This window comes from Eublepharis macularius, chromosome 9, assembly GCF_028583425.1.
Source record: "Eublepharis macularius isolate TG4126 chromosome 9, MPM_Emac_v1.0, whole genome shotgun sequence".
Taxonomy (NCBI): domain Eukaryota; kingdom Metazoa; phylum Chordata; class Lepidosauria; order Squamata; family Eublepharidae; genus Eublepharis; species Eublepharis macularius.
The window spans coordinates 100,196,796-100,208,048 of NC_072798.1; the positions used below are offsets into that span (position 1 = coordinate 100,196,796).

An 11,253-nucleotide genomic window follows, 5' to 3' on the forward strand; every position below is an offset into this window, starting at 1 on the left:
TCAGGTGGTCTGTAGCAGACTCCAACAATAATACCCTTTGTCCTTCCTCCCCTTAGTTCTACCCATCTGCTTTGCATTGGCTGTCCACTCCATTCTCCATAACTTCTTGACAATCAAGCCCTCTCGTCACATACAACGCCACTCCACCTCCTCTTCTACCCTTCCGGTTTTTCTTGAACAATTCATACCCATCCACTAGCACATTCCAGTCATGGGAATCGTCCCACCAAGTCTCAGTAATTCCTACTATATCATAGCCCTCAGTTTGCAACAGAAGCTCAAGCTCTTCTTTCTTGTTACCCATACTTTGGGCACTGGTATACAGACACTTGTAGCCTTGTACCTTTGATTGATCTGTCCTACCCAGGTGGGTCCCCACTGTTTTCACTTCATCATTGAAATCCCTATGTAGATCGTCGCCTTCCTCTTGCAGCATCAGTTTAAAGCTCTCCTGATGAAGTTCTCCAGGTTCGTTCCAAACGTTTTCTTCCCTGCCCTTGAGAGGTGAAGCCCATCATGTGCTTGAAGGCCTTCTCTAAGAAAACCTATCCCATGGTCCCAGAACCCAAAGCGCTCCTGCCGGCAACACCATCTCAACCAACGATTCACCTCAAGTACGGTCTGCTCCCTGCATGTTCCTCTTCCTATGACTGGAAGGATAGAAGAGAATACCACCGGTGCCCCCAATGCTTTCAACTGCTTTCCAAGAACTTCATAATCCTTTAATTCTTGCGACAGTATTCACAGCCATGTCATTCGTTCCCACATGAATCAGCACAAAATGGTGCTTATCAGCTGGCGTGATGAGTTTCAGCAGTGGGTCGGTAATATCCTGAATTCTGGCCCCTAGCAAGCAACACATCTCTGAGAATAGGGGATCTAGGCCAGAGATATGGCGTTCCATACCCCTGAGCAGAGAGTCCCGGATGACTACCACCTGTCACGGGCTGGGCCAGCCCAAGCAGGGTGGTGCAGGTCCAAACCTCGGTACCAAGTCCAGAGGGAGTTTCAGGAGCCAAAAGCCAAGTCAAAGCAGTGGTCAGAGCACAAGCTAATGCCAGAAGTGAGTCCAGAGTCCAAGAGCAAGGTCAGGTACAGTCCAAGGTCAGTTACCGGTAGTGTCAGATCCAACAGTAGGCACGGGCAAGGTTCACGGAGCACAGAGTGGTTGCAGGCAGTAGACACGTTGCTTCCATGCCTGGCTGTTGCTCCTGACTGGCTTTTATAGCCAGGCATGGTTTTCAGCCAGCTGCTGGGGCTCCATCCTGAACCGACTCATCATCACTCTCCAGCAGCTGGCGTCAGCTCAGGAGACGAGCACTGCGCCGTCTCTCCTGCAGCTCCAGTCTCTGGCACTGTCTGCGGCGTTCTCTGGGTGTGGGTGAACCTGGGGGGGTGGAAGCCTCTGGCTGGGCTTCCCCTGTGGTGCTGGCAGTCCCTGACTGAGCTTCCCCTGTGGAAGTCCCTGGCTGCACTTCCCCTGTGGTGCTGGGGCTGGAGAGTACTGATGGCTCTGCTTCAGCTGCTGGTTGTAGGCTCCTATTAGCCAGCAGCTGTGGCTCCTGATTACCAGCCTCTGCTGAGTCAGGGCTGGCTGCATGGAGCTCCTCTTCTCCTGAGGAGTCCTGGCTGGCTACACGAAGCCCCTCTCCTCCTGAGGAGGAGTCCTCGCTCTCACTGAGCCCAGGCTGGGCCATGACACCACCTTCCATTTTTTTCCCATTTCTGTGTGGCCCCATGTCTTCTACACACACTCTTCCAGGTCTTTGCGGTTCTCCTTCCACTCTCATCTCCATCACCATCTCTAGCACTTCAAAACGATTCTTGAGCTCAAGTGGACCAGAGCGTCTTCTTTGTTGACATCTTCGGGTTTGTACCGTTGATCTGAGAGGAAGCGCAGAAGGGAGATCAACTCTTTCTTCTTCTTCTTGACTTTACTCTTCTTGGTGGTTCAGAAATCCCAGGCTCTTGTCAATAAAATCCTCCCCTTCTCTGATTTCCTCTCCTCCAGGCTCTGAACCTTTTCTTCCAAAAGTCTGATCAGCTTCCAGTTCTGGCAAGAGAACTCTATCTTCTCTTCTGGGAGGAAAACAAACACGGCACACTCCATGCAGGTGACTGCAAAGGGGGCTTCAGTAGACATGACTGCCTTCCAAATATATACCCAGAGTACTTTCAGCAGAGTTTCAGGTCCCTCCGGCAGATCCCCAGCCACAGATCAAGAGCCCTTTAGCTCTCATGTCTCTGGTGAGGAGGAGCTTCCAGGCACAGAGCTCTGGTCACAGGGAGTAACAAGCTAAGTTGCTTCCACACTTGGCTTCTTCAGCTTCTCTCTCTTATACTGTCCTAACCAGGAGCAGGTGTTGTTTCTTTGCCTAATAACCCCAGCCGGTGCCGTGCCTGCAAACGAGCATATTTTCTCCTCTCCAACAGAGCTGTCTTTGCTTTATTTTTCCTCTTCTCAGCTGGCCCAGGGCACTCAGGTTTCTCTTTTCCTCTGCAGGGAGTCTGCAGAGGTTTCTGGCTGCTCCTCATTTCCAACAGCCTCTGCAGAGGCTTCTGGCTGCTCCTGCTGAGTTTCCTTTGGAGCAGCAGCTGTCACTGCTGGCTCCGACTCCAGAGTTGATCCTGCTGGCTCTTCCATGGATGGCTCTGGCTCTAGAGTAGCCCCTGCTGGCTCTTCCTGCTCGTCCTCTGTGGAGGACTCTGGGGCAAGATGTAAGGTGGCCAGTCGAGGCTGAGGCTGACTCATGACATCTAAGATGCTACGTTAACTACCAACAAGATGATTGGTTGGAATTTAATGATTTTGCCAAATATGCGTATAATACCTCTGTACACTCTTCAACAAGGGCCACACCGTTTAAAAGAGTACATGGATATGAAGGAAATGCTCTGCCTTTCACTACAGCCCCTGAATCCTCACAGGGAGGAGACCAGGGCCAATTCCAGATGGGCAAAATTAAAGCGAGTGATTTCGCTTTTCAAGCGGTAAGACCCGTTAAAACCCGCAAGTTGCCATCCCCGCTTACCTGCGGTCCATGGCGCTCCGTCGCGCTATATAAGCGGACAGTGGGAACACGGCATGGCGGGTTTTGCCGCAGCATGGCGATCCATCATGGGGGAAAAGGAACTCCCCTTTTCCGGGTGGCCGGCTGGCCGGCCACAATATCGCCATTTTTTTTAAAAAAAAGCAGGAGCCATTTGCGCAATCGCGCGTCTGCAGACATGAATTCACACAAATGCGCAAAAGCATAATCATGATCAGTGTGCGTGGTTTTTCGATTCATTTTGCGCATCTGCGCAATTGCATTACTGCAACCCTCATGAAATGCGCACCTGAGCGTTCATTAACGGCCGGCATTTTGTCTGCCAGAGAATCTAACCCTGGGAAGTGTCGCTGACCTTTGCCCCGCAGACTTGCGTGCTGATTGGACGGGTGATCGGGCGGGTGGGGGGAATCTCGGTGGCTGAGAAACCACAGCACTCGAGCACAGTCACACACGCTTGTGCTAGAGCAATATCGCCTTGTCGGGAGCAGTATGGCCGGTGGAGGGGATGTGGCTGGGAAGCGGGGGGTGTCCTGGCGGCATAGAGAGATTGTGGATCTGCTACACTTCTGGGGGGAGGAGAAGATACAGGAAGCTCTCCGAAGCACCCACAGGAACATGGACTACTTCCAAAAAATCTCGAGGCAGATGGCAGAGTGGGGCCACAAGCGGTCGGCTACAGAGTGCCGCACCAAGACCAAAACCATGCAGCTGGAGTACAAAAAGGTTATGGCCCACAACTGCCATTCAGGGAACGCGCCAACAACCTGTCCGTACTTCAGAGAGCTGGACAGCATTTTGAGGGGGGATGCAAGCGTTAACCCCAAGAGGCTGGCTCGGAGTATAGTGCTGGAGGTGGAGGGCAGGGCCCGGGAAGGCCCTCTGGAGCTTCAGGAGGGCTCGGAGGAGCTCTTCAGCCATGACCTCGTCACCATCAATGCGGAAGATCTCAGGACATCGACCCCCTTTCCATCAGGTAGGTGGGGGCCCAGGTCCAAGCGCAGTTGCTGCCGGGGTGGTGCTTCGGGGGTGTAATCAAAGCATGCAATATGACGAGGCTGGCCCTACTTCTGTTCCCAGGGCACGGTGGCTTCGTGGACGATGACCACTTGCACAGCGGTGGAGATCCTGATGCGACCCTGAGTGGACTGGCGGGAATGGGTACGTGGGGGGGGGGAACAGGCGAGGGGGGCATGGGAATCGCTTGGGCTGGTCTGGGAATCCGCCGCAATAATGGTCCGTGCTTTCCCGGGCAGGTGGGCGGGGGGGGGGGGCGCGCCAGCAGCTCTGCTGGGTTGAGTTATGCACCCTGGGATTCTGTGGGGCGTGGGTGCTCTGTTTATTGGCTCAGGGCACAGGCCGGTCAGTCCCTTGCTGGGGGTCCGGGGGGGCCCGGGAAGTCCGCCGGTCAGGCACACAGCCCTTGGATTCTCTGAGGCCACAATGTAGCCTAAAAGAAGGGGCTGGTGCCATTTGCGCAACCGCGCCAATGCACAAATGCACGCAGATGCATAATCAGCCTCAAGGCGTGCAGCAGTGTCCGGCCCCATGTTCCGCATTTGCGCAATTGCATTGGTGCTACCCTCCTGAACTGAATACTTGAGGCCTTATTATTGACCGCCATTTTGTCTCCCAGAGAATCCAACCCCGGGAGGTGTTGCTGACCTTTGCCCCGCAGACTGGTGTCCCGATTGGACGGGCGTTTGGGGGGGGGGAACTCGTCGGCCAAGACACCACAGCACGCAGGCACGCAGGCTTGTGCTCGTGCTGCTGCCGGCTTGTCGGGAGACCATTGCAGGGGGCCCTGGGGGGGGGATGGCACCAAAAACCCCGCTGGGATGGCAAAAACAGTTTGAAGTTTCTGGGGCGGTGGCGCACTGAGAGTCGGCTCTAAGCGCAGGACAGGCAGTACATGGCCAATAAAAGCGGCTGCAATCCCAGGAGCGATGATGGTGGCTTGTTTGGCTTGTTCTGGCTTGCTCCCAGGGAGTTCTTTGAAAGTCCACATTGTGCAGGAGACCACCGGTGTTGGTTTTCGATTGCCTGAGTTGTGGCAAGGTCAGGTGCACCAGGGCTGAGGAGAGGCAAGGGGGTGTCGGGGGGACAGCCATGCAGTGTCATGCAAAGCTGCCTCCATGTTGCGGATGTGCCAAATTAATGCTTGGGATACTGATTCTTCTCAACACGTCCAAGAGTAGCCCATCCAGCACAGGATAGTGTGGCCACCGGAGCAATACCTCAATCTGTGGCCCACAATAGATAATGGCATGAGATTTGCTAATGCGTCGGCCTAATGGCCAAACACTTTCCAGTTCACCCCCCCCCCAAGTGGCTGTCTATCTGAGCGTGCTCCATCCTCGGGGCTGATCATTGATTTCTGCAAATGGAACGGCAAGAAAGAGCACTGTGGTGCTCTTTCGAGGCATGCACTTGGGATGCGTCTCCCGCTGTGGGCCTGAATTGCGGCATCAGCTTGCTTGGGGCTCTGAGGGAACGGTGGCAGCTGCACTTCTTCTTCCAAAGAGATGGTGTTTTTCATCAGGCACCCACCCACATGTTGGCGGGAAGCATTCGGTGCAGCCATGCCCTCGGCTGGTAACCCAAAGTGCATTCTGACAATGTTGCCTTTTTTGCAGATGAGCACGAGTCCGCCCCGGGAAGCAGCATGGAGGACAATCTGGATAAGGAGAACAGCCCGCCCTCGCCAGGCGTCGTCGTCTCAGGTACCGCACACTTGCAATGCCGCACGCCTGGGAAATTCGGGGTCCGAGGGCTTGATGGGGGGACCATGGCCGGGGAATGGTGGGGCCTTGTGTTCACCTCTTGGCTGTTTCTCCACCCCCCCCCCAGGCAGCCCTCCGCCAAATCTGGCCCAGCTGTCCCCTGGGACACGACTTTCAGCAATAAGGAACCGCAAGCGGAGGGCCCACGGTGGCGCTAAGGCTGCGGACAGGATGATGAGCCAGGCAGACACTCAGCACCGCGAGGATATCGCCGAGCGGCAGAGGCAGCATTCCAAGGAACAGAGGTGGCGCCAAGAGTTCATGGAGGTGGCCCGTCAGGAGCAGGCGATGTTTCAGAATGCTTGGGGCCAGAACCTGGAGGTGATGCGTGCCGCCGTCAGCACGCTGCAAACACTTGGACAGGCCATGCTCCGGATGCAGCAACCGCTAGCAGCAGCTCCAGAGCGGCCACCCCTGGTGGTTGAATCCAACGCCCCCACAGCTCCAGCGCTGAATGAGGGGGAGGTGGATGAGGGGGCGATCATCCGGCAACCTTCCCCCCGTCCTCAGCCAAGGCAGGGTGTCCCCAAGCGGTCCTGTGTGGGCAGGTCCAGGGATCGGCTAACCCTGTAGACGAGTCTTGCCTTTTTCCTCAGCTCTGCCCAACCTTCCCCCAGCCCCCCCCCACGGACAGAAGACCGCAAAACCCCACCACCCCAGACACACTGCCACCTATCGAGAAAACACAGACAATCAAACCGTTGTTTTCAACTTTAACTTTTACTGAACAGGAACAAACTCAACCTTAACAGATACCCCCCGCCCCCCCAAAGTCCCATCATTGCTCGGTGGCTGCTGGCATTAGTGCGGACAGTTGTCCCTCCAAGGCCCGCACACGTCTCTCGAGTGCCCGGTGTTTCCGTCCCTGGTAGAGCAGGAGGCGCTCGACGGTGTCCATCCTGCCCTGCAGCGTGTTCACTGTGGACAAAACAAAGATATGCATCAGTTCAAATCTCACTCCCTTATCTGCATGGGACTCTCGCACGTGCCCCTCTCTGCCCCTCACGTCTGGAACTCCCCGCCGTTCTCCTCGCAGCCCCTCATGTGTTGGCCTCCCTCCCATGCTCCCCACTGCCCCTGATGCCTGGAACTCCCGGCCATTCTCCCTTGCTGTCCTTTGTTCCCGCCACACTCCATCGCTGCCTCTTATGTCTGGGACTCTCCCGCATCCCCCCCACATCCCCATCATGCCTAGAATTCCTTGCCCCTCTCTTCATAGGTGAAGGCCTCCCATCCAAGGGGAGGGGTTATTTAAATTGAAATGGGAGCCGGGGAAAACCTAAGATTGCAAACAAGCTAGGCACATGGACAGCTGCGGCGATGTCGGCACGACCGCTCACCGCTCACCTGCAGGTCCCTCCAACTCCACCTCCACCAGCCCTGTGGAGGTGGCGCCTCCCATTCCTGTTCCTCCTCCACATGACCCACGAGCTCCTCGCCTGCTGGTGGCTCGGCTGGCGGAATCCCTTGCTCCCCCTGCCCTGCTGCAAGAGATTGGGGCGTGATGGATCAGTGATGGATCAGTGGATCAGTGAACGGGCCAGAGACCCCACCCCCCTCAACCTTGCAGCACTCACTGCCATCATCTGTGCAGCACCTCTCACCTCCATGCGCCTCCTCCATGGTTTCCGCCTCTTCCTCACGGATCCTGGGCCCACGCTCACCAGCCTCCTCCTCCTCGGCCTCTCCCGCCTCCTCCTCCTCCACCTCTGCCGCCTCCTCGGGTTGCCCCGCAGTTCTGGGGCGTGCCCTCGCCCTCATCGCAGCTGCAAGAGATCGGGGCGGGTTGTTGGTATCTCTGGTGCCCAGCTGGCATGCAATGGCACAATGGTCTTCCGCACCTCAAGGCACCCTGTCGCTGTGGCAGATGCGGGAGGGGGGCGGGTTGTGACCTTGTCTTCAGACTGCAGTTGTGTGCATGTTGGCTGAAGTCTTACTGAGTTCAATGGGTCCTAATTCCAAGTATGTGTGCACAGTATTGCAGGTGCAATCCTAAAAACGCTTACTAGAGATAAGAACTACTTGACCCAGGGGCAGCTATTTCTTAAAAAAACATTCTTTGGAGCACTCTTCACAGGGCCGCTTTGGCAGACAGGGGGGGGAGGGGTTGTGACTTTGTCTGCGTGCCACCTGGAAGTCTGCGTGCCACCTGGGCATCATTGGCCTCTCTGGAATGGCCACCGGGGATTGATGGCAGTGCTGGGGGCCTCAACAGAGCACCACTGATACCCTAATATGTGGCAGGGCAAAGAACGCCAACGGGAGGGCAAGACTGCAACCAGGCCGAGATCAATTCACCACCCCCCTTCCACCTAGCTGCCTGCCTCCGGTCCTCCCAGCTAGGCCTGCCAGCCGCCTCCCAGAGCCGTCGCATCTCCACAAAGAACGGCGGCCTGGCGCTCATTCTTGGGATGCCCTGCCACTGCTCCAGGGCTGCGAAGAAGTCGGCCTTGACGCGCTTGAACTTGGACCGGCACTGGTCCGCGGTCCTGGGCCAACCCTTCGCACCCAGCTGTCGGGCAACCCTGGAGAAAATGGCCTTCGTGGGCAGGTGGTGGCTGCCCATGATGCGGCTGGCACACCCACTCTGCAGAAGGAGGTCAAGCAGGGCCTCGACCTCCAGATCCCGCCAGTAGCGGCCCTTACTGGCGGCCATTTTTTTAGCTGCGAGTGTAAGGATATGCGCTAACGCGCGAAAGCGCGACTGCGCATGCGCAACTTTAGAAGCGGCAATCCGTGCAGGTACCCGTTGCTCCGCTTAGCCGGGCAGCTGCTGCCGGCCCCCCAGCATTCCCCTCCACCGAGGTCCGCGGCAGCGCCCCCCCCCATAGTGCAGCAGCGCACAGTATTTTTCGTTAATGTTTTCTCGATCACCCCCTCACTCCCCGAGAATGTTCACCCAAGGGTTGCCAACATGAGTGTATCGCCGCATTTGCGCATTTCCGCAAAGCGGAACACGCAAGCGACTCAGAGAAGGGGGTAACCGATATGGCTTTGCCACTTTCTGTAGTCACCGGCTTAGATCTGCCGGTGACCCGCATAAAGCACCCCCCAACACTGCCCCCAAAGGAGGAGCAGTCATGGCGGGGGCCACCAGAAAACGTGTGGTGGCACGGAGCGCGCATTCGCCTGCCATTGCGCAGTAGCAGAGGGATGCAACTTAGTGCGCAAAGGCGGCAATACCAAAACCTGCCGGGTCTGCATTCCCCCCGCACCCAGGAACGGACAAGGAAATCGAAAAATGTTCGACTGCAATAACAACCATTTATTGGCAGGACAAACTTTTCCTTGCAATATTGGCACTTTTGGGATATGAGTTTTCCCTCCCCCCAAAGAAAGCCAGGGCATCACCGTCCGCATCTGGAATACATGAATTCAGCCATCGCGTCACGAACCCTCTTCCCCTCATCAAGCATCCCCCTGTCGTTCTCCCCATACTCCAGTCCATCCCCGGGCATTGTCAAGGGCGTCGGATCCGTCAGTGACCCAAGCACTGCATGTCCCTTGGCCTCGCACAAGTTGTGCAGGATCACACACGCGGTAACAATGGTCACCACGTTCTCCTCTCTGGCCTTCAGCCGATGGAGGAGGCACTGCCAGCGTCCCTTCAGACGACCAAAACTGCATTCCACTTGGTTCCTGGCCCGTGCCAGGCAGCGGTCGAAGTATTTCTGTTGTGGTGTGACAGCAAATTTTCCGTACGGCTTCATCAGCCACCGGCGCATTGGATAAGCACCATCCGAGATCATCAGCGGTGGCACTGAAACACCATTCACTGTCAGGGAAGGATTCCCAGGCACAAAAGCCCCATTGTCCATTGCAGCACAGAGAGCCGAGTTGCGGAAGACGAAGGCGTCGTGGTTCTTGCCACTCCAACCCACCTCTGCATCAACAAAACGGCCGGTGTGATCGACTGTACCCTGCAGCAAGATGGAGGAGTAGTTCTTTCGGTTACCGTATTGGTCCGGCTTCCCACGGGGCTGACCGATGCGGATGTGAGTGCCATCAATAGCCCCAACACAATGAGGGAACCCCAGCGCTGTAAACCCATCCATTATCTGAAACAGAGACCAGAAACACGCATGATTGGAAATGCGCAGTAGCGCACCATCGGGGACACGGAAAACAACACAAACCACCTTTGTTCCAGCCTGCGCAAACCGCCTGCCCCTCCTGCAGCCATCACTCACCTTCCCGACCTCGTCCCCGAGGCACACTGTCTTCGAGAGAAGCTGCTTCTCAATTGCGAAGCAGACCTCCAGCACAGCATCCAAAACGGTGGACAGCCCCAGACCGAAGTGATCCGCTGCAAAGCGGTAGCATGCCCCAGTGGCAAGGCACCACAACGTCACCGCCACCCTCTTCTCCATGGACACGGGCTCATGCATGTTGGTGGACTGGCGTGCCAGGGTCGGCCTCAGGGCATCCACCAGCTCATTGAAGGTCCCCCTGGTCATCCGGAAACACTGAATCCAATGTGTGTCGTCCCATACACGCAGGGCTATGCGCTCCCACCAGTCCTGGCTCCGGGGGTATACCCAGCAGTCTCTGTGCTCTCTGGTGTCCGCCAGCACATACCATCGCTGCCGCAGACGGATCCCTCGCAAAGTTGACCTACGTGAAGCTGCACCCAATCTTTCGCTATGGAAAATCAGCTGGGCAGCCCTTCTCCGCCTCAAAATGTGCCGCAGATGCGCATGGCAAAGTGAGACCGTGTTCTGCAGCAGGAGAATCACCACCTGCGCCATCACGAGTAAAAGCTCTCTCCCGGGCGCCATTTCAGGGTCCAACAGTCAGCACGTACCAGATTAGCAACTGAGAATCTAGAGTGGAACCATCGACCAATGTACTTCGCGAGAATCTCCCGAACCAATCATTGACCGCATCGTCGATGCCGCGGCTTCGCGCATGTGCGCGTTTGCGCGTTTGCGCAAAACGGGGGGAAAGAAATAAAAAAAAAAAAACCTCGAGATGCGAACAAATGAAGGCCCCCCACGTCAGTTGTGCCGGGGAGGAGAGAACCAATCCCGGGGTCCCTCTCTTGGCCATGCGAACATGCGGAGGCGGAACGGCACGGCACAGAACGGATGAAGACGAGACAAAGCGGATGGAGGCGAAAATACCCGCGTGGCCGGTAAGCGATTAATAGCGCGGGCAAAACGCTATTTCTGGCCATCTGGAATCGGCCCTGGAGAAATGGTGGATTAACAGTGCAATCCTATGGCTGGCTGTAATGCTGGCATGGCAGGAAGGGACGGAGCTGCGCCACCGCTGGGCTGTCTCCCATACCAGCAAAGTGTACATGCAGCAGAGGTGAAGAGATACAAACCGGAATGGCCAGAAAGCGTTGTGGGCGGGGCAGAGGAGCGGGAAACACCAGCCGCAGCCAAAGGGTGCTGTTCCCAGGAGGAGGGGCCAGG

The 11,253-nt window shown here is 56.5% G+C and overlaps 1 protein-coding gene across 1 annotated transcript; it reads right to left on the minus strand.

Annotated features, from left to right (window-relative positions):
* Positions 1-9,180: 9,180 nt before the first annotated feature.
* On the minus strand, positions 9,181-10,581 carry LOC129335363 (uncharacterized). The gene is made up of 2 exons (XM_054987799.1): positions 10,024-10,581; positions 9,181-9,891 (listed from the first exon to the last, which is right to left on the minus strand). Exons 1-2 carry the CDS (start codon positions 10,579-10,581, stop codon positions 9,181-9,183), a joined length of 1,269 nt encoding a protein of 422 aa, XP_054843774.1.
* Positions 10,582-11,253: the final 672 nt, after the last annotated feature.

Coding starts and splice junctions, on each gene's coding strand:
- LOC129335363 (XM_054987799.1), bottom strand. CDS start 10,581: ATGGCGCAGGTGGTGATTCTCCTGCTGCAGAACACGGTCTCACTTTGC. Junction 9,892..10,023: donor TCGGGGACGAGGTCGGGAAG/GTGAGTGATGGC, acceptor TCTCTGTTTCAG/ATAATGGATGGGTTTACAGC.